General features: G+C 41.5%; 1 protein-coding gene across 1 annotated transcript in view; it reads left to right on the forward strand.

Moving 5' to 3' along the window:
* The window catches only part of ANKLE2 (ankyrin repeat and LEM domain containing 2), a 104,297-nt gene that overhangs the window by 40,144 nt on the left and 40,546 nt on the right, over nt 1–23,607 (forward strand). Inside the window, exons 5-12 of the mRNA XM_078667914.1 lie at nt 5,044–5,232; nt 5,833–5,955; nt 7,596–7,662; nt 11,934–12,115; nt 12,667–12,773; nt 16,945–17,135; nt 17,371–18,124; nt 18,618–18,749. Coding sequence (XP_078524040.1) covers nt 5,044–5,232; nt 5,833–5,955; nt 7,596–7,662; nt 11,934–12,115; nt 12,667–12,773; nt 16,945–17,135; nt 17,371–18,124; nt 18,618–18,749 — 1,745 coding nt within the window. The remainder of the gene's footprint in view (nt 1–5,043; nt 5,233–5,832; nt 5,956–7,595; nt 7,663–11,933; nt 12,116–12,666; nt 12,774–16,944; nt 17,136–17,370; nt 18,125–18,617; nt 18,750–23,607) is intronic.

Raw genomic sequence — 23,607 nt, forward strand, 5'->3', positions numbered from 1 at the left:
AGTAGGGGGGCTGGGAAAGCGAATGGTGTGTGGAGGGACCAGGTCTATGTCTGTGTATGAGGGGCGGGGAGGGGTAGCTGAGACAGGCAGGTGATTGATTGTGGAGCAGGGTGTGAAGCTGAGGTGCGGTACTTCTTGCTGCTGAACTGGGTTAGGAGAGTTAAGGGTGGGAGCTGTGACGTTAGGAGAGGTAGGACAGGGGGTGATATGCGTGTAAGTCCGAGGATTGGAAGGGTGCTCTTTGAGAGAGGGGAACATGTTGTCAAGTAGTTCCAGGTTCCTGTCTGTCGCTTGAATTAAGACAATCCCGTTGTTGTATATAGTGATGGTGGTTCTGCCTGGGAGGAGTTGGGACGATGTAATGGAGAGTGTTAGGCCATGTGCGGATTTCCTGGAGGTGGAGACGGTGAATAGGGTGAGGAACACTTTTTTCCATTGCGCTCTGCGTGTGGTGTGGAAAATGATGTCGGTGTTCAAGGGTCCATTGACCGATGAGAAGTAGGTGTCGGCAAAGGGTGTTTCTGGGTGGGACCTAAGGAAGTCGTGTTTAAAACGTTTAGTAGCTTTTTTGGTGAGCACGGGAGGGTAGTTTATTTTATGAGTGTTTGCCGCTGAGCTCCATGTTGGTATGGTGGCAGTATAGCGCAGGAGTTGGCGAACACTAGTGATATGCCGGAGCAAGATGCACATGCACACACAACAGGTTATCAGGATCAGAGATGGCATTAGCAGGCAGAAAATACACTAGTGAGAAGACAGGCATATGTGCAGTCGATGCATTACATGAAGGATAGGTAAAGTGAATACAGGTGAATACATGTAATGCAGTGCGGTTGCCGAATTGTGTAAAGTGGTAGTGCAGAGTACAATTGGAGGAATAGTTCTGAAAAACTATAGACCTAAAATACATGCGGTAGCATAAAAGGGGAGATTGTGCAGAGTAGTGCAGTGTCCAATTGGGGAGTAGTTATGTTTACAGGTAAACCTATAGATAATATATAGTGAGTATAATACTTGTAGAGCCGAATGCAGCTGCAGGCAGTCTATTACATGACACAGGTAGGTGTGCAACAGAGGGCAATAGATCACAGATCCGTAGTTCAGAGTACAGTAGTGGTAGTAGTTGGGCTTAGCCTAAAAAGGTGAGTTCTTGATGCACCCCCGATAGTGATAAATTGATAGCCCAGCAACAATGACTAGTCCAAGATGGTGATCCGAGAGAGAGACTTTACCAAAATGGCCGCCACAGAGGGGGAAAAGAGACATTAGTCCTCTTTTTATTTTCATGCTTTGAGAGACATTAGTCCTCTTTTTATTTTCATGCTTTGAGAGCAGGGAGAGCAGTTTCGTTTTCACCCTGTGAGGAAGACTCTCATCCCGAGGGAACCTCATGGGCACAGTAGGTGATTTAATGGCCTTAGTTTTTTGTGTTTTTCAGACCCCCGCCATTTTGTGCAATGCAGATTAGGGCTGAGAACCGGGAAAATGTACATAAATACCTTCTTTCGGTGTTAGAGCCTGTGACCGCTGGGACCGCTGCACGCTAATGTGCCTCCCCAGTGTCTGCATCCGCTTACCAAGCCGGCGTCCCCCGCTCCTCTCAGCCCTCCAGTCCGCTGGGTTCCTTCACTGCGGAGCGGGCGGGAGAGGGGGCGTGGGGGGGTGTTGTCTTGGCCTCGTCCCTGTGAGCGACCGGCGTCTTCTGGGTGGGGGGGGTCGCTGCTTCACCTCGTGTGTGGAGGCGGGGTCCGGTGTTCGTCCTGGTGCCAGCTATCCCGCGGTGCTCCGTTGCTGCGAGTGTTGAGCGGCCAGCATCTGCCTTTGATCGGGAGGGGGGGAGGGGTCCGGTGCTCGATCCGCTTTGGCCCTGGTGCTGCTGGGGTGATCTGTTGTTACTAGTTTGAAGTCCTCTGCTGCGGTGGTGCGAGCGTGGGACACGGGACAGTCCTCCGAGCCGACTCAGCAGCTCAGCAATGGCGGCCATCCTTCTTCCCAGATCCAGGGCGTCCCGGATCAGGGTCATATGCAGGGTTGTTAACGCAGCCAGGATATCTCTGGACGTGGGTTCTTTCTCTTGTCGCCAGGCCCCAGGACTTTCCCACACAGTAGCTTCTCTGCCTGGGTGTGGTGTGCGTAAGAGGGCGCCATCCGCCATCTTAGCTGATCCGGCCTTGTCCTTCTCCATCTCACCTCGGGACCGGGCCTCACACCAGGGAGCAACAGGAGTCACAACGAGGATCCCGAAAGTCAAGGCAGGCGTCCCAGCAGAGGGCCAACAAAAGGCTAAACAAAATCTCCGCCGCTCCCCGGGAGCCGCTCACCGATTCCGGGAGAAGTCAATAATCATGCCCGGACACAACACTGGAAAGGGGGCCAAGTATCGTGCACACCCCTCGATCCTGCTGTACCGCACGTCCCACAAGGCACTCCGCTAGATGGACTGGGTCGGCACTGTCGCCATCGGCCCATCAGATCTCCGGTTCCCTCCGGCCGACTCTTCACCTCCACCAGAGGCCGCTGTTGTCGCAGTCGCGGCCGGCTACTCTCCTCACTCGACACCCCGGTCCCAGCTCTGTGAAGGCCGCAAAACAGTCGGGGACATTTCCACGGGTCTGCCGCACGTAAAAGCCTCAGGAGCAAACGGTCAGTGAAAGTTGTCCTTCGCCTACTTAAATATGCCGTTACGGCTCAGGATAGTTGCCAGGATGTATGCGCGGGGCGTGAAGGCTCACGGAGCCGAGCGTTTATGCAGCCACCTCGGTCGCCATCTTGGCTCCTCCTCCATTCCTGATCATTTTTAACTTGAAAATGCATTTCAAGACCACTGCACTAATGTGGTGTTTAAAAGAGAGATGTTGAGCCACACGTCCTCCTAGCATTTTGCTGCCAGTTTAGGAAAGTGAAGTGAACCCATTTCAGCAGGCTAGGAAGAGTTTGTCCATAATAGGGGATTTTGACCTAACACAATAATTTCCGTTTTGTCTGCATTTATTTTAGGCTGATTTTGCTTCATCCAACCACTTATAAAACAGATCATGAACCCTAAAATGGTCTTTTACATGTTCTGGCGAATCAAGTTGAAGTAGAATCTGACAATCATCTGTGGTGTTCAAAATCCTGCACCCTCTTTCCACAAGCTCCTTAATAATGTAAAATTTGAAGAGGTGACGAGATAGAGCAGCTTCCTGTGGTACACCATATTTAATCTCCAGATATGCTGCTCTAAACAGTTTAATTCCCTGAGTTCTATTATTCAATAAGGAGGTCAGCTATCTAAAAGCATTCCCTCTGAAGCTAGCCACCGACAGTCGATCTAGAAGAATTACTTGGACGACTGTGTCAAATGCCGCTGGCAGATATAAAAGTATAAGAGCTGGGGCGTGGCCACAGTCCAGGTCCTTTCTCAAGTCAGCCATAAACAGAGACTCACTGCTTCAGTGCAGGGTTGTGGTTGAAATCTGGCTTGGCATGGAACAAAATACTTTGAGTTGGAAAGAAAGGGACTCAGCCCTTTCCCTGTATGGGATTCCAATAGTTTACTACCATATGGTACTAAGGAGATGATCCGAAAGTTCTTTAAGATTTTTGGGTCATTGCTAAGCTTTTTCAACATTAGGATGATTTAAAATGATCTGTAACCTCTGCTGCCGTCAAACAAATATTTATTTAACTATTTTAAAACTTAAGCGATTCTCCAAAAGAAACAATAGCACTTTGGAGGGTTGGGGGGCAGGATTGGCGTGGCATACCTGTCTTAACTTTAATAAGTAGAAGGACCTCCTTGCGACTCAGAGCTCTAATATTATGAAGCTTATAACTATTTTCTTTTTTTTCTTTCTCCACACGCAATCCCGTATTGGGCACTCTTCCATTGCCTTTCTGAGTAGCCTGATTTTCTCCCTGAAGAACTCATTTAGTTCATCACAGCTCTCCTGACTGTGATTGGGAGGCTTTCTAGCAATGTTTGAGAGCCTATGAGCTAAATTAAATAATTATTTTTGGTGATTCTTAATTGCTGGGGTGTAGAACCCTCACTTAAAAAATGTGGAGGAGCAACATGTGATTCCCCCGGAAGAACGGGGTGGGGACATAGTAGAAAAACTGCGGCAGATGGAATCAAGGTACATTATCAGGCTCAGAACCAAGTCTCCCAGAAGGTTAAATAACGATGAGGAACTTTTTGTACACTTAGAATAAATATAGAAACTGCCCAATGAACAGTGTTAGTAACATTTGAACATGTTGCTCCTCCACATTTTTTAAGTAAGGGTACTACACCCCAGCAATTGAGAATCACTGTAACAATTGTCAAGAGCATTAAATTGTTGACATAGTTAAAGATGCACTAAAATCAAGTGACTGAATGTTTTGAATTGTAATTAAAGGGGTAGTATACCTATGATTTATCGATAAAATCTAATGCATGTGAAAAACATCGCTTAAAAAGCAATGCATTCTAAAAGAAATGCAAACTAAACTATTGAATATCCTGACATAAGCGCGATTGTCCTTTTGTATATATGTATAAAGTTAATTCAAAATGTATGCACTACGAATCCCTTAATGACCTATTATGGCAGAGATGGGTATATAAAGCGTAATCAAAGAAGGACTCACTAACCGTGAAGAAAGCAGTGTGAGGGCTAAAACGCGTTGGTTGAGTGGTGTTATGATGAAATAAATCCAACGTATCCAGCTTTGGAGTGCTGCGTCCTTTATTTACTGATATATATATATATATATATATATATATATATATATATATATATCTTTAACTGTACCTTTTATTTGCATATGGTCTTACACCTTAGTCATAAACCTTAAACAGTGCTATATACAGAATTTGTTACTGTGCTTTACTTAGCTGCTTAAGAAGAAGAATTGGTAGAACCAATCCTGTTTTTGCACTTGGTAATTGTTCTTTTTTCTGTTTCAAAAGACAGGAGTACAGGGCATTGGATTGACTACTTTTCCGTGCTGCATAAAAAGTTTTTTTCAGTAAGATGCTGAATGCACTAATGTATTTTATTTGTATTCCCCTAGGAAGGGTGCCGGTATAATGTTATGCATGTCAGTGCCAAAGAGAACCAGCCAGCAATCTGCCACCTGGTGCTGGAAACATTGGAAAATCCAGAGTTCATGAGACTGATGTACCCTGATGACAGTGAATCAATGCTGCAGAAACGTATCAGATACATTGTTGACCTTTACCTGAACACACCAGATAAAATGGTAATTTTCAACAAAGCAAACAAATATTCTCTACTAGGTTTCACCACAATGCTAATGAAGCTACTCACATTTTTCCTGATTCTGGAGCGATGTTGGGTGGCGTGGCGTAATGGGTTTTGAGGGTGACCTGTTGGAGTCGACCAGCATAAGAGAGTATACTGGGTTAAAACTGCGGATGTTGTGGGTTCTTGGAGCAATATAGGAATGAATGTTTACTGGGTGGTGCTTCCTTTCATTCACTTTGGCATTGTAGCTGGGGAATAGAATTGTGACCTTACAACCATCTTACGGAATTTCCTGAGAGTAGAATTTTGAGCATCCTAATGTAAACAAAATCTCCACTCTAGTTTACTAAACTGTGATGTTGATGAGTTTTATTACAAGCTCGTAGTGTCATCAAAATGATCTGCTTTATAGCACTGGCCAAAGGGCCACTGCACTAAAGTCAGTATTGTAACTAGCATCTTCTTTGCAATGTAGATATATCAAGTAGTGTATCCACCAGTTAGCAGACCCATTCTTTCTGTGACGTATTGGAGTATAGTTGGCTGTATTTGGCTTCTCATCCAGATTGCCATCTCCTGTATTCTTTTATTTCAGGGATTTGATACTCCGCTGCATTTTGCTTGCAAGTTTGGAAACGCTGATGTGGTGAATGTTCTTGCAACACATCCAGATATCGTCAAAGATTCGAAAAACAAGTACAATCAGACACCTGAAGAGGTAACTTATCTGTGAGCATTCACCCGATTAATGGGACGGAGCATTGGCCGTATTGTTATTGAAGATGATAGAGCAGTTGCCCTTCAATGGAAATGTAATGTTTTCTTTATTATTATTAGTTGTTGTTTCGCCTGTTCTGTTGCCCTCTGTACTTTGTGATGTTGCCAGAACTCAGTGAGCGTTTTAGTATTATTCAATGATTACCTTGCCATGAAGTTACATTCTTTTTACACTTGTTTACTTGTTAGATTTCCACACTGAATTTAATTTGTCAGTTTTCATGAAATGTCTGTCTTTTCACAATGTCCAAAGCGGCGCCAGTTGGGTGGCAGTTTGTTCCCTCATCATTTTAATGTTTGCCTAAGCGTTGTATTTAAATAATACATGATTAGATGAATTGTGTTTTTACACTCCGATGTTGTCCTTAAATTTTGTTTTAAAGCCCAGCAAAATTTAAAATGCCATGGTGCTTTTCAAAATGGTGATGTTCACAACACAGATTTGAGTCTACAAACGGTGTCTTCTGAATTTGGAGGTAAAGCAGTGCCTGGGCCAGGATCCTTACTGTCATTTTTAGCAAATGCAATTTGAAGCGCTATCTGGAAATGTGAACTTCATTCATAAATTGTTGTGAATTTCACTTAGAAGCAAAATATGTAATAGTAATGAGGGCAGGTACTACCCGAGCCATTAATTTAATCAGAATCCCTGCATGTAGTGCATTGTTGTAATTGTATAAATGTTTTTTTATTGTGTTGAATATAGTTTTAAAGTGACTCTGGCATTTCTTGGCCCACTTATGTGTACCTTGTAGTAATTATGCTGTTAAGTTAGTACCTATCTTGGTTAGGAATGTGATAGGGACATTTTATATCCGAACAGTGACGTTGGGCCTTCAAGTCTGATGTGTTGACCAGAGAACACACATCAGCTTTGAGGCATTATAGGTTTTGATCATGTGTAGAATAAGATTGTAGAGAAACGTTACGTGGCTCTCAAGGTATTTTATTATATGTAGATGATATTGCTCCTTCTCAATTAAAATAGTTCAATATGGTCAAAGGATTTTTTGTATTAGTGAAAGTATTTTCACTGTTGCTAAATAATTTCTAGAGGCTTTGCATTTGGTGGGGTGTGGAAGATGCTGTTGGTTTGACAGAATAATCATACAGAGAATGAGCCAAACCAGGTTACAAGCTACTTCTGCAAACTGGGGCACTCCCTGGCCCCTCCAAGACGAGTAGACCATCTTTGACATCCTCTGCAAGCTCATTACCCAAGACGCCGGTTCGAACCAAAAGTCACACCTAAACTAGAGGCTCTGATTATTTTTTGCATCATCCCAGACAGAATTGCTTCAATGTTCAGTGGTCCGCTGGCAGGAGGGCAGCTTAATTCATTTTGCATAAGGATTTCATTATGTTCAATTTTAAACACCACCTTCTGTTGCTGAGCCAGCAAATGTGGTGAATAGCTGAGCCGGTCCTGGTGGTATAAAATTTACATTTATATTTGAAGGCTGAAACCCAAATGCATCAAGTTAGAAGTGTTTGTATGCCCCTTACAGTAAACCAGAGTCTATTCAATAAGCCTTGATATCAACCTATCCCAGTTGGAATTATCTTGTTTTTCCTCCACAGGTTATTTGCGAAAGAAGCAAAGATAAATCTGCAGAATTAAAGGCGCGGATCCGAGAATATTTGCAAGGTTGATATTTGCTACTTTCTATAATTTGCAGCATGTTCACTTGCTATTCGTTTACATACCGTAGTACAGTCTTTGAATTCCAGTCAAAGGTGAAATATTGTTTAAACCCTGCTTTGCGTTTCTCAGTTTGTATGTTTAGTACAGCAGTCATCCACTTTGGTGCGAGGAATGGGGAGTGCACTGTACATAGGCATCAGGTCTTTAGACATTCTTGGATTTTTGAATCTGAGGCTAAGTAACCGAGGAATAGTAAATAGTTACACAATAAAAATTAAGCACATGCCTTCTACCTTAGAGCTTTATCATATGTCCTCTGACCTCCTATACTATGCTATGTTCCTTGGTAAACCAAGGTAACGAACTAAGTCTACGATATGAGTGCAGAAGTGGGGAAATCAAGACGTTTTAATTCATAAGTTTGTACTAATTTAGGGCATGATTTGTATTGGGTTAAAAAAAACTTCAAAAACTTAAAAAATCTATCATTTGAAATTGGGAGCACGTATATTTTATTATACATACTCGTTTCCAAGAAAATCAAACCTCTAACGGGTAGCATTCATTTGTAATAGCAAATGTTCTCCCGTTTAAAAGAAAAATCCAAGGTTTGGATACATCGGAACTGTGAATACTTCTCCATGTTAAAGTCTCTAAAACAAAAAACTGTATGTTTATTTGGGGAGTCTGTGTCCATCAGCACCTTATTTCCCCATAGTTCTCAAGCAGCCTTTATACGATACAGCGGTAGGTGATGGCGGAACGCACTACCCTAAACAGCTCACTCCTTGTGCCACACACGAAGCCGCCAAGGAACACCACTGCCTTCTTTATCCACCTTATTAACAGTGTTTGTGTACGGCCCAAATAGCTCTGATCATCATATGCCGTCAAACCAGCTGTGATTAAACCCTGAGAATTTGTCATTCTTTTTCACACACAACCTTGGTTGTCTATGATTTAGAGTAAGCTGCTCTTTTTAAAAATGTGTATTGCTTTTTCTTTAATAAGTGGAAAAATGAATTATTATCATGATAGTTAATAAAATAATTTTTGTACTTTGTTTTTCGAATGTATCGCTTTTTATGTTCCTTTCAAACTTAAGACCTGGCCAGGTGCCTCCCAATGGACCAGGATCAAAAGTAGTGCCCTGGAAGTTTTTGTTTTTAAATATCTTTTCTAGGTTCTAACAAAAGTCTGCAAGTATTTCATTATTATAAACCTTTTTAAGCCCCAACAGCAATAGAAAATACTTGGATTTCCAGTCAAGATTTTTTTGTAAAACAAAGTGGGACCTTTGTCCCATTGCTGAAACTCATGCCATCCAGACCAGTGGCTTTGCAGATTGAAATGTATGGAAAGTGTATTAAAAAAAAATAGTTATCGTCCCTATTGATATAATACCAGAGAAAAATATTAATATTTGTGCTTGTAATTTCTTTCTACAGTCCCGCCAGCCCTGTGTTTAAATATATTCCCCCCATCCATGCGTAGAAATAAAATTTCAAAAGGGAGGATTCAAAGATTTAAAAAAGAAACGAGGGGATGAACTACTCAAGCTGCACATGGGGCACTTTGAAATTTGAATGCCTAAGCAGGGTTCTGTTAAACTTGTTTTTGAGCTGCCAACTTTTTTTGCGTACCAGTACTTTAGTGAGACCGTGCCCTTGTACTGCTGTGCTAGAATTTTTAAATGAGTATTTTGATTAATAAAGTACCAAGATCTTATCTATGTGATGAGACTGTCAGGATACCCTAGATTGGGATGGGCTCACAACCTTTGTGCTAACCCACTGACTCCAGCAAGCTTATGATGAATGAGTATCCTGCTGCAGAGTTCTCCCTGTGTAGCATCACCAGTGCACAGCAAACGCAGCTTTCAAATAATGTCAAACTCTCTCAGAAATTCAGAGTATACAGATCAGGTTGTATATTATTATAACTTGCCGTTGTGCAAGTGTGAAAGCTCTCCCAACTATGCACCACCAGGCATTTGTAGATTCATATGGGCATTCCTTTACCTCTCTGCCTCCCTTCTTTGTTAACAAAATATCCTCAAAAAGTCCTATTTCCAGCCTGCATGGAGGAGAAACGTCAACTCTTTTCGGAAATGCATTCAATCTTCAAAGTCTACAATAGTCTTGCAGAGGTTCTTAATTGTATCAGTTTTGTTATTGAGTGTCAAAGGTAGACCAGATTTACTACTGGGTCCAACAAAGCTGTACATGTCTCAGGCAGACTCTTGTCTGGTTTATTGCTCCATGTTTTGTGAGGAGAGGCTTGCATTTTGTTCAGGCACAGCAGACACTTGACCTGGTTACCTTTGCAGTATCTGGAAAACAAGAATATTTGTTGGAGTTAGTGCTTGTAAGGTGGTGGGAGTGTGTGCTTTTGCTGTAACGGCAGTTGGCACTCCAAATAGAAGCGGAAGTATAGTGAAAATTGGAATGGCAACAGACATGGAAGGGGAAGCCAGCCAGTATGAAATTTGTATTGAAAATGAGATAAGAACCTGTACCATGCATGGTGTGGCAGTTGTTGGACACTTGTGTGGCTAAGACTGTTTGCACGTTGAAGAATTGTAAAATGTTGAATAGCATAAATAGTTCAGAGCACTAACAGTGAAGAAATATTCCAGGATAAGTCGGGAGTGTCTGAGGCTGCGTGAGTCTGCAACAACGGCTCAGTCGAAAATTGGTTTATATAATGTTATTATTATAAATATAATTATTCACCACAGATATTGTGAAAAACCTCATTGTAAAAGAGGGTGAAGTCTTCTTTATTAACCAAAGTGGTGTGGAATAAAAAAAAAAGCTGAAATGTCACATTAAGTAGTTCAGGTTAGACATTAAGCAGGGGGTCGCATCAAACGAGAATAAATGGGTTTGGATGAAACTGTTTAAGGATTGAGTGGCAGTTCCAATACTTAAAGTAGTCTATGTATCAGAATTTCATAAGCTAAAGGTACAAAAAGCCCAACTAATTCCTTTCTTTATGGACTCTAAACCTGATATGTTATTTTAAAAGTAGACCAGGGGAGGACTTGATTGCAGGGCATAAAGTCGCACGAAGACCACATTAGGGAAAGGAAAATATGGTAGGCATAAGAAGATGTAGTGAGAAATGTAGAACAAGTGGAAGTTAAAACTGATATTGATTACAGATGATAATATTCAGTTGAAATAAATAACAGATCAAAAATGGTCCACTGGAGGCAAAATTAAAAAGGATTCAAACTTCATTTGTTTCTGCTGCAGGCTGCTTCATATTAAGGACTTCTAATTGCAACATTGTTTTTCAAAGAACAAAAATTAATGTGGCTAAACACTGGATTAAATGATTAGAAAGAAATGGATAAAACCTGAATAGCTTGAAATCTAGAGCTTTAAACCAGTATTTAAAAGTACGTAGAGTTTCCTTAGTTTATAAAAAATAGTTAAAAAAATATATATATTTTCATACAGCTTTTTACCAAAGTCCGTACAGACTGCAGTAATATCTATACTTATTGAAAAGACATTTCACATCATTCATTGTGGCCCTTCTTTATATTTAAAGTGGCTGGAAAAGATGAAAAAATTGAATGTGCTTTAAGTATTTAGTAAAATGTGGATCTATCTTCAAATAACCAGCTTCTTTACTGAGAATGTTTTCTATTATAGCAAGGAAATTGGGTGCTACACTTAGAGTATAGAGGTGGGGGTCTGGCTTGGGTTAGCTTACATAAATCAAAGGGTGATGGGGAGGTGGTCTACTTAATTGGCACAGTGCTACATCCTACTGCACAAGTTAGTGTTACATATATATATATATATATATATATATATCCTTGCACACATGTTTTATTTAACTTTCTCTGTTTACAAAAGAAATACACTGATAAAGTGGATTGCCAGGAATGTGCTTTTCTTTAGGGTGCGGGAAGATAACTGTTACCATAGATCTGTGTTTCAACTTCAGGAACTAAGCCATAGTAGGCCACATCTCCTATCAAAAGGCCTAGCCATGTGTGGCTGTTGGAATTGATTTGTTATTTTGCTTTATAGAATTAAATGCTCCTACAATTAAAAACTAAACTAAAGCCTATCTTTGAATGAAAAAGTACACAATATTAGTAAAGCAAAATATACCAACTAAGTAAGGGCTTATGAACGTCTTTCTTGGTGAATCGATGTTAGTTGCAAAGGTTTTGCTTCTTAAGAAGGCAGGTGTATGACATTTTAGTATTAGTCACCTGCTCTGTTTTTCCACCCTCTTGTTTCTGATCTTAGGTCGCTACTACGTGCCGCTCTTGAGAGCCGAAGATCATTCCTTTTCCCCAATGATTGGTGCTCCCTGGTCACCTGAACCGACAGACAGCATTTCTCTTTCACCACAGCCCAGATATGCTGCCAGCCCCAAAGACCCACTTTTAGCTGTGAGAGCATTTGCGGGCCCAATGACTCCATCGAAGGTAACAACACTGCACATAGTTAAGTGATCTGGGTTTTCATACATTCCTTTTAGTGGTAATGCCAGCATTGATTCAAGGCTAATGTATAAGGAGGGATTAACTACAGTCTGGCCACTCGTCATGTGAAAATGACAAATGGAAATGTGTTCACTCTGATGTTCAGTCATTAGCTGGGTGGTAAAAGAATGCCTTAATTGATATGCAGTGAGCCCTTCAAACTCTTGTCCCCAATGCCACTGCATCTGCTGCAGTGTTGTTAGGCTTCCACACTATTAAGGCCTTTACTTGTGTTCTATTCCCATTTTCAGTTATTCCTTTATTATTGTCCACTTTGCATCACGTCCAGTTTAGTCAAGGGTAATGTGTAGTGTTGGGGCTGATGAAGTATTTAACTTCGAAGACTCCTGCAACCTTGTAATTTAGCTGAATGCACCTCCCAACCCCCACTTGAGGTTTTGCATCCCTATAGAATAATCCCTTTGTTCTTTTATCTTTCCTGCCCTATGGAAAGTGGCTTTATGAATGCATATATTTATTTTGGATTGTTTTAGGCTGAAGATTTCCGTAGAATTTGGAAGACGCCACCACGAGACCGTGCAAGCTTCTTTCACAATATCAAAAAGTCGGACCCAGAAAGGGGCGTTGAAAGAGTGGGAAGGTACAGACGACACTGTGGGACATGATTGCAAGTGTGTGGAGAGCAAGGGATTGATGTGCATCCATGGACCCAGCATGATTCTTTTTTTATTGAAATTAATTTTTCGTACAGTCAATTAGCGATTTTCTTTCTTGCACAGCATTTGTACTTGGAAGAGTGAGGTGTGATTAGTGGTAAGTAAGTTTATTTATTTAGACAGTTGTCCATAAAACATTCTAAAACACAAATGACAATTAAAATCATAAAAACGTCCCATCCTAACTACCCAGCACTTCAACCCACTAGAGTTCATCATTAAAACTCTGTTTAACAGATTTGGAAAAACCGAGCAATTCCAACAGCCTCATCTAGATAATGCATTTCTTTCAACAGCTCCACAGCTTTCCTCCTTTGGGCAACACCATATTTAAAAAACCGAGGTCTTAATAATGTAATTCGATTTATAAGATCAGACACAATCCATCAATGTATGCAGTAGGGAACATTTAACTTTTAGGGGGCAGAGACCACGGTTATTCTGGATCAGCATAGGTTGGATGAATAAATTGGATTGCAACCCACCATGACCCTCAAAATTTCATTTCACAGCCCTGTGTTAGGTAGCTGTGATGAGTAAGGAAAAACAGTGTCCTGGCCAGTGTAGGGATTGAGAAACTGATGGATGGTTTCTTGCATAAATAAGCTGGATCATTCAATTCGGACACCGACGTAACAGATTCTTTCAACTCGTGCTTGCCTGGGAAGGGGGGCCAAGATGTAATTGTACCACTATCTAAATGGAGGTTACTAAGAGTAATTAATCTATTTCTTACAGCCTTTGCCCACGTTCTGCATTGAATCTCTTCCCAACACAATTTGGAGACTTTTAACACCTCATCATTTGCCACAAATGTGTTGAAATATCTTAGGGCCTGAGTAAAGGCCATCAGGTTCCAAGAGCCCAGATTGCACTCTTTCCTTATGGCCTGAACCATAGTACCCTGGGGGAGGAATTGAAGCCTTCTAAGCACTACCCCTTCTAATCAGTCCCATTCATATGTCTGGTCAAGCAAGAAAACCTCTCCTCCCTATAGACCCAGTGGAGGTATCTTCCCCTCATAGGCCCCTAATAATGGGAGATGAGAAAGTCCCCTAAATCTGCTATTAACCACATTGGTGCTAAGGCTTTTCCCGCTGGGTGCTGACAAGTCAGATTTACCATTGTTCATGACAAGGTCAGCTCGTCATTAGCACAGCTCCAGTGTACTGCATGACGAGCTGACCTTGTCATGAGCATGGAAGGGGTTAAAACTTGATAAACAGCTAGCCTGCAATAAGGCCTCAGTAGTGGTGAGAAAGTAAAGTAGTAGGTCAATTTATAATATCTTTTTTCCATTTATGTGAAGGTTTGATCTAACCGAAAGGTTCGATAAACATTAGACTGAGCAAGGAAACTTAATTTTCAGATAAGGGTATGCTAGTTCTTGAATCCAAGTTGTGAATGTAAGCGGACTTTACATTCAAGCATGGGCAAGTCTGTTAGTTTAAGTTAACGTGATCTTTTGAGAGTAATAGTTTGTTCTCTAAATGTTGCCATGTAAGATTTTTTTTTCCTCACAGAAGTATACTCCCATCATTTCTGTAGGGAGGTGGGAGGATCGCGCTAGAGGTGTTAGCTGTTAGGGTGACTATGGTTTGGCAGGGCCACAATCGATCTGCGTACGGCGCCGCACCTAAGGGTATCTGGGTGCTGAGAGTGCCGTGTCTCCTTGGAAAAGTGAGGTCTTAAGTTTGTTTCTGAAGTCCGTTAGGTGGGGTGCTGTTTGGAGGTGAAGCGGCAGGTTATTCCAGGTCCTGACTGCAGAAGGAGCAGTCCCCGCTGCGATGGATGCGGGGGCTGGAGGGGGTGCAAGGAGGAGCGTATGTCTTGCGAGCAGACGATAACGTAATCAATTTCAGATCGTCCTTGATTGTATAGAGCTTTGTACGTGTGCACAAGGATCTTGAACTGGCACCTCTTCTGGATGAGTAGCCAGTGGCGGTTTCTGAGGTGAGGGTTTCTGGTCCATTTGGGAGGTTCAGGATGAGTCTGGCTGTGGTGCTCTACATGGTCTGGAGTCTTTTGAGGAGCTTGGTGGAAGTTCTGGCATAGTGAGTGTTGCCATAGTCGAGGCGGCCTGTGATGAGTGGCATGTGATGTTCTTTCTGGTGGTGTTTGGCATACATCTGAAGATTCTTGAGAGGGTGTAGAAGCAGGAGGAGGCCACTGTGTTGAATTGTCATTTCATGGTTAGTTGGCTGTCTAGGATGATGCCAAGGTTGCGTGCGTGGGTTGTTGGTGCGAGTGTGGGTCCAAGTTCTGTTAACCACCAGCTGTGGGCCCATGCAGAGGTGTTCATTTAATTTACAAATGATGTAGTAAGTTGTTGTAATGCTGTGCATGATATGTGGTTGACTTTCTTTTGGAAGATATAACAACCTGGCAACAGGGTTTTCCCATAGCTAGCTATTTAGATTAGTGCCTACTTAACTATCAACTGGTGACGAGGAACAGCAGCTGCTGCTGAAATATTGAAGCCATAGAATTTATCCAGAAGAAGGTTCTTTAGTGTAGAAAAGTGACGCCGTGTTTGGGATCTGGATGGGATAACATTGGGGTATCCCTGTTACTGCCTGCAGAGCATAGGAGCTGTTTTACGGGTTTTCAGATTTCCTTAAGCAGACAATGATCATTGAAACAGTAGTTGGTTTCCTTCTCGTCCAGAAGGCTGGATAAATGGCTGCTTTTGGCAGAGTCGCTTGTTTATTAACTCCATTGTGCATTCTGCTAGCCGTTTTGAAGAATTATGTTTTGCTGGCTAGGAGGTTTACTCAGGATCCAGGTATAGTGAAGGCTATAGAATCCTTGTACGATATCCGATGCGGATCTTCTAGGCTCCCTTTTTCCTTCGTTTCTCAGTAGCAGACACCCCTTGTGGTACCCAACCGTACCCGGATCACATCGCTTCTATGTCTCATTGAAGCCTGACCTTGTCTTAGAAGCTTAAGCTAAAAGAATTTTTCATGGCCAAGGCACGAAATGACATAGCGTGTGTGGATAAAGACAAACTCACAGTAATTGTATACCAGACGCTACCACATGGAAATCTTGGTGCACTTTCTTATCTGTCCTTCGTTCAAAACTCACAGCATCGATGTGTCTTGATACACTTTTGTCTAAATTTTATCCCACTTATGATTGGTTTTCCAGAAAACACTTGTGCACTGAATCAATTGTTGCCCAGTCCTTGTGACGGAAAATCTATCCAGTCTAGTATGCACTTTTTATTCTTCTGCACTTTATATAGCCAAGAGAGAAAGAAGTACCTTATTCACTCTTGCGTAAACATCCTTTTAGACAGTGTTTACCAGCTTTATATTTTATTTAGCAATTGGCAGATCCCTATGTATGCAATACTATCGCTTAACTTCTCTGAGAAGAGTTAAAACATCGCAGTTTTATAGTTGCTGTGACTGTGATTAGGGTAGCGTTTCTTCTTAATTTCTGTTATTATACCAAGATTTTAAAAGCTGGCTTATGACAATTTATAGGGGTGATGTGGGGCATAGATTATTTTCTTATTAGTCCGGTCTTTCCTCATGTGTCTGTATTTAGATGAACCGGAGGGAGGGTATGAATGTAGGTCGTTCTGATACTCCCTAACTATCATTATCTGTAGTGATGTAATTTATCTGTATTTTAGTAATATGGTACAAATATGTCTGGTTTCTAGAAACTCTCGAGTTTCAAAAAGTTGTGCATATTTTTTGTACTTTTATGCGTTTTAGTATATGAATAAATAAAGTTTTGTGACTGACTGGCTTAGATAATCTCTCTTGCCTTCACTCCATGCAAAGGGTACACTAAGTATATCTTGGGTCACTTAGTGACTTTTCCTTTGTTCTTGTTTTTAAATGCTATATCATAGAAGAACTTGATGGACATGGAATTCTGAGGCAATGGTGATTTTTTTCTTAAAGTTAGAAAGCATGACATTATTACTTATAGATACGTACTGTTTCCATATAGTTGTAAAAGTGTTGTAGTTAACAATTTCTCATTTTCGCAAAAAAAACTGTTTATTATTTGCTGTTCCGTTGCATGTTCCTTTTCACCTCCTCTCAATTGACCCATTTTTTTTGTTTATTGCAGGGAGTTAGCTCATGAGATGGGGTTCCCGTGGGTTGAATACTGGGAATTTCTCGGATGTTTTGTTGATCTCTCTTCTCAGGATGGACTTAGAAAGCTGGAAGACTATCTGTGCCGGAGGGATGATTGTGAAAAGGTCCTGCATGAAGCTGGAGAGAACGAAGCCTCCAACCGATATAAAACCCCTCCTCCTGGTAAGTTTAAAAAAAGTAATAAAGCAAGGAGGGTTGAATGCCTGGTTTCTGTGTTCTGTCAAGTTTTTTAATTTATATGGGGAAATTATACTAACAAGAAATTTGCAAATTACTAGTTTCCCTCCAAGAGTAAATGATGTACCTTGACTAATGGATACAACCCAAAATATCAAAGCATTGCCAGGTTGCTAGATTACCCATACACTGAAAATAATTTGCATAATTTTATTTACAGGCAAGAGTAAAAAGTTTTGCAATTCCATTTCTGTTGGTGCATTCCTTGATGAGGAAGATGACATGAGTTTGGAAGAAATTAAAAATCGTCAAAATGCAGCATTGAAGAGCCAGCCTGCAGCTTTAAAGGAATCAGGTTTTGGGCTCCTGGGGGCTTCAGAGTGTGATATCCTCTCCATTGAGCATGATGCCAACATTCTGGATATGGCTTCACCATGCAGCCATCATTATGAGAAGGGACCTGCAGCTAGCAAGAATGGATTTTGCAACACTGTTGAGAATGAACACATAACCCCCAGTGACAGGAGACGTGCAAGGAGCAAAGAGGAGTGCCTGCTCTCCCCAGTCTCCAATCTTATGGCGGAGTTTGAAAAAATGACTTTTGCAGAGCAGGAGGCTGCGAGGAAAAGTGCAGAGAAACAGCGAAAATCTGCATCTACTTCGGAGAACGGCGCATCAATGCATTATGAGAAGGTGCTGTCTCTGGGACTAAACCAAGTGAACATTTCACAGGACTTGGAAGATGGAGATGGCCTGCCGCAGGTTACCTTTCCCAAACTCTCTGCAGCAGGTAGTTCTGGGGATGCAGTAATACGGACAGAAGGTGTATGCCCACCTCTAGCAGGGGATTGCCTTTGGAACGAGGGCTCACAGCCGTGTTCTAATCTGGACTTGTCAGCGGACTCTGCAGCACATCAATTTATCATTAAGACTCCATCTCGACAAGACTGCTTCAAAGGTCCTTTTCTCCTTGGGTAGGGAACATTTCCTTTTTTCTTCTATGTATTGAATCTTTTGACTTTTTTGTGGCACTGCATGTAAAGTGAATTACAGCAGCAACTGTTCAGTTTGTATAGTTTGGGTAAGATAGCTAGATTTGCTTCCGCTGCACAGATTTGGACTGCCAAAGATGGCGCTTTTAATAGGTTCCAATATTTCAATAATACCCCTGGATATTTTAAGATCACCTCACAAAGAAGCACTATATACAAATTGTAAATGCAGTGGAAAGATAAACATGCGCTGTTTGCCGCCCTTTAAACTGTGCACGTGTGATGGAGCTTAGACCGAAGGTTATAGTAACTAATATCTCAGCGATGCCCCACTTTTGAAGTAAAGGCCCTTTCTCTGTATCCTATGTTTTATTAGCCATTTCTCTGGTGCTTTGTATTACCATCACTATTTGGAATTCAGTCTTGTGTTGAAAAGGTTTATTTGTTTTGTAATTTCTTAAAATCTTACTTGCAGATCCGAGCCATCTAAGTTGGACAATGATGTTTTGACAGCTGTTCAAGCTGTTGAGATTGACATGCAAAAGTACCCTGCTATTTACAAGTGGAGGAAGACTGTTCTTTCCTATGCTGCCACAGACAGACAAAGGTACAGGCAATTAGATCAAACAGAACTAACCTTATAATGCAGCTTTAGTGTTAAAGTATGTGATACCGTGCTGCAGGATGCTATGCTTCTGGGATCTACTATTGTTTGAATAAACTACTACTACTAGTTTAACTCAAAGTTGATATATGCTTTGGAACTACTGCTTTTTTATCTTCCAATACCCTAATTATCAAACTTGTTAAGCAGAGACGCTAAAATATTGTATCACATGAAGCGGCGTCTCCCTCGCAGTGGCACATGGACAGTGGTTGTGGGCAGCAAGCATGTCTGTGATTTTCATCTTCATTTATGTTAATCTCCTCCTTATCCTGATAAGTTCACAGGTAGTACTGATGGAGGCTAGATATATTGCCAGCCAGTAATTTAACAATCCTGAAGTCAAATATACCCAGGCTTACTAGTTATAATTAAGATACGAGACAACATGAAACTTAAAGATGTTTCTTTGTTATAAAAAAAATTATTTTTCTTCCACTGCTTTTCCTTTTTTGCTGTCTTTTTGTAGATCAACATCTCTTCACAATTTTAACAGGTGAATTTTGATGTTTGTTCATTGCAGTACTGAATTTTTGTAGGACCATTGCCAGTAAGAGAGTTGAAAAGGAGGACAAATGATGATGTGTACCTTGAGATTATTCTTGATCTCCAGTAATTAATGTGGGGAACATTCCAGTCCATTTATTTCTCACTGCAGATCAGGACCAACCATGTGCAAATCACAACTGCTGGGTCACTTTGAAATCTAAAACATCTGCGGATTTGTTGAGCATCAGCAGCAAGATGCACCTTGAGTCATAATGCACAATGAGCTACGGCACATATCTGTCCATACTTATCCCATTTAGGGGGTACTCACTAAGGAGAAACAAAAGGAATGGCGAGAATACTTGTCATTTATCTGGACTGTTTTTCAACTATTCCTTTGCTCAGTATTTGCAGACAGGGACTGATCATATACAAATCATTCTTTGCCCTGCCTCAAAAGGGACAGTCCAGCCTGAACTACCAAATAATATTCCTTCTGCATATGAAGACAAGCAACTGCAGGCATCTGAAGCCAGTGAAATTTTTTTGATTCCTAGGGCACATTGGACCAGGGAGTTCGGGGCTCAAGCTGCATTTTGTTGAAGTGGCTGGCAGATGTAAAAGCTGTCTGGGGTTGCTTGTGTTACCATTCACACTATGGCCTTTCAGTTTGGGCTGGACTCCCCTTAATGGGTTGCCCCAGGAACACTCGCATCCTGTCTTCAGAATCCTGTATTCAGCATAGCAGCATCAGGACAACTTCTTTGCTGGACCACGGTAAATGAAAACAGTGAAACTGAGAACCCCGAGAATGCTGAACCTCCCTGGACATAAGTTAACCCTGTGACTGACTCCCAACCAGTTGGGGACCATCCAAGAGAAGAGAAGTAGTTGTTTTAGCCAGTTGGCTAAAAGCTGTTAAGCTGCTTACAAAACTTTATTTCCAAAGAGCGAAATACAGTGAAAATTCATATCTACGGTATGCCTTTGGGGGGATCCACTGGACTCTGTGCACACTATACCTTACTTTGGTGTAGTATATACAGAGCCAGCTTCCTACAATCACCATTAGCCAGTTTGTTTTGTGAGCCTAATTTTAGGAAATCCAGGCAAGGAGGCAGGACCTTTATGGTCCACACAGCCAAGCTCTGGAATTCACTTACTCCCTTCCTAAGATCTATGAACGAACTGTTGAAGTTCAGAAGGGCGTTAAAGACTTGGCTCTTCCCTAAGTAATTGGAATCAAGTCATTTATCTTTAGAGTTCTGATCTGTTTTTTCCTGAGGCCTTTCCCTATCTTTTTTCCCTGCGTCTCCCTTAGCCGTTATGGCCAGCGCCAGGATACCTGTTGGTGACAGAGCACTTTATAAAATTTATAAACAAATAAACACCACACAACGATAGATCAGCTTAGGAGACGAGTATTTTATAAAAGCAGCATGGAATCTATACTGCAGAAAACCACGTTTTTAGCTGTTTCCTAAAGCTCAAATGTTTCTCTGTTTTCCCTAAAAGTAAGGTCAGGTTCTTTCATAGGGCTGGGGCAGAGAAAGAATGGTTTCTGATCTCGCTATTTGAACTATGGAGTAAGGGCCAGATATAAATCAGCCAAGCGGAGAGATCTAGTGGGTAAGTAAGGTTGTATAAGTTCAGAGAGAATAGGGGCACCTAGTGTATACATGATCTGTGAGCCGTGCTCATGTCTTTAAACTATATGCGTTTCTCAATAGGCAACCAGTGAAGTTTATGAAGGAGCCCGGAGGCGGAACAAAATTTGGGGAAAGAAAAGAGTAATTTGGCAGCGGCATTTTGGACAAACTGTAGCCTCTTGATAACCGATCTCTTGGTGCCCACATAAAGAATGTTGCAGGCGTGACAAGATTAGCTGTGGTATTGGGTTTCGTCAGGTCTACATACTCTGTAAAACTCTCAAACACCATAGAATAGAAGTTGGCACGGAAACTGGAAAATGCAAAGACAAGTTTATTAGGACCCCATGGGCTGGTGGTACATTCCTACAGCACCCTTCGGCAATGCAAGAAGTATCACACCGAACATCGGTGCGCGACCTCTTTTATACAAATTTAACAGTAATAAAAAGGTAGGCGGTATACGTTTGAACAGTTTTAGGTACATATAAGGGCATTTTTGGAGCACAGCCAACATGTGGGAGGAGTTTTGTGCCACTGGTCAGTTTGGGGAGCATTCCTAAGAAGTGACCACTCATTGATCCAAATGTTCGAGTACGCATGCGTGAGCTTGACCAGTGCTAAAAATAGCCTGTTGCCAGGCAAGGTAAATGGTCATTGGTATGGAGGAAGGACAAAAGGGCATGCTGACCACGAGGCCGCATGTTCATTGAAAATGGAAGCCAACAAATACAAAATGGCCCCCGCGCGTTTGGTCAAGTTAATGTTGCAAGTTCGTGTATCTGAGCTAAATGCTAACTCGGGTGCTGCCAAATTACGACAGACGGCCCTTTTAGCATTTAGCTGAAGCTACCTCATAATGGAAGTAATCAGGATATTAGTCATCAATGTCAATCATCATTATTTTCATCACTTCAACATTATTCAGCTGTTCATTTTTAGCAATAGCTCGTTTGGATGGGATACAGGCTGTAATACATACAGAGCATAAAGTAGGGCCACATTGAATACATAAACAAAGGAAAAAAAGTACTCCAATAATCATACAAAGAATAGTCAATAATTTCCAACCCCAGGTGCTAAGCAAAGTCCAGAACCAATTAGAGAATGTCCATGTACCATTTTTGGGGTGAATTTCAGCAGCAATTTTGTGCAATTTAGAAATGGCATCATATACAGAAGGCGAATTATCAGGAACATAAACACAACAACTACTTCCGATAATGCGGCATGCACCCCCACGATCAGCCAATACTACGTCGAGAACCATTTGGTTCTGAAGCGTTACAATTCTCGTAATCTGGAGTTCCTCAGTTAAGTTCCCTAGAGCAGAGGCAGTTTCATTAGCAACAGCTTCCACAACACGTGTTAACCGTCTTATTTTCCTGCTGTTTAAAGCAGCACCAACAAAGGAAGACCGGCCTAAATTAAAATCTACATATTGTTGTAAGGAGGTGTCTGTCTGGTCCACATTTTCAATCTCTAATGTTCTCTTAACCCTATTTAATATAAAATCATGATATAGTATAAAATCATTATGGTACATAGGCGGGGCAATAAATACAGGGGGTAGTACAAAAAATATATAGCAGGTTCCTAACCATCCAAGAGGAAGACGATGATATCCTTTAAAGTAGGTGTTTCGTGAAGCTACAAAATCAATACCACTTGGTGTGTCAAATGTGAGAGTAGTATTACATTCACTTTTCCCCACCGGAATTGTTCCCTTATTTCTTACGCAAAGGTCAGCCTTAGTATCAATAACCGTAATCACATGTAGACTAGACATATTTATAAGTCTTTGATTAGTGAAAACACGAGGTGTAGATACATTGTCCGGTCGATATTCTTCCCACTCAAATCTAGTTCCTTCCGCCTGTGGATAACCATCTCTATCATTGTAACAGACTTTATTCAATCGAAAAAGTAGTCCACCCTTTGTTGGCCATCTTAGGGTAAAAAGAAGAGTGTACCAACCATTACAAGAACCATTATGTGAGAACGGAAGAGGAATAAGCGGAGTTCCTCCTCTCTTTTGATGTCCAGGCAACATACCCAACAGTTCGAAGTGTTCGTCATATTATGGGTGTGATGCAAAATTTGAATGAAGCTGTTATTCAAGTAAGTCTGTCTATGTCTCTCTTCATGATAAGGCAGAGTAAAATGGAAATGTTCAGATGGAATTGGAGTGGTAGGCAGTAAATATTCTCGTGCAGGAAGCAATCGTTCTACAGTCCAAGCTATTACTGCTATTACCACTATAGTTGTAACAAAAAGAACTGCACCCAAAATTCTTCTGTTTCTCATTGTCGTAGGTGCCATAGTACAAAGAACAAAGTTTCAAAAACCAAACTAAAAAATAAAAAATTGAGTGCTGAGAACCGATGCTGCCGCTGGTTTCTTCTCCGAGATTCAAGACGGGTGTCGCTACACTGGCCAGAACTGATCCACCCCCCCCCCCCTCCCCTGATATTCCCGGCTTCCATTTTCACAAACCTCTGAACGGTTACTCAACCAGTCTTGTACCAAAAGAAAAATTATTTTCTTGACCGTAGATTATATTTCGCTTTACCACAAGCAGTGTGGTCCGGGAAGGCTCCCTCCGACTCACGAGGCGTAACAGCTGGGCTCTTCTCTGCATCCAAGCTGTCTCGATAATCAGA

This window comes from Lissotriton helveticus, chromosome 11, assembly GCF_964261635.1.
Source record: "Lissotriton helveticus chromosome 11, aLisHel1.1, whole genome shotgun sequence".
Classification (NCBI taxonomy): Eukaryota; Metazoa; Chordata; class Amphibia; order Caudata; family Salamandridae; genus Lissotriton; species Lissotriton helveticus.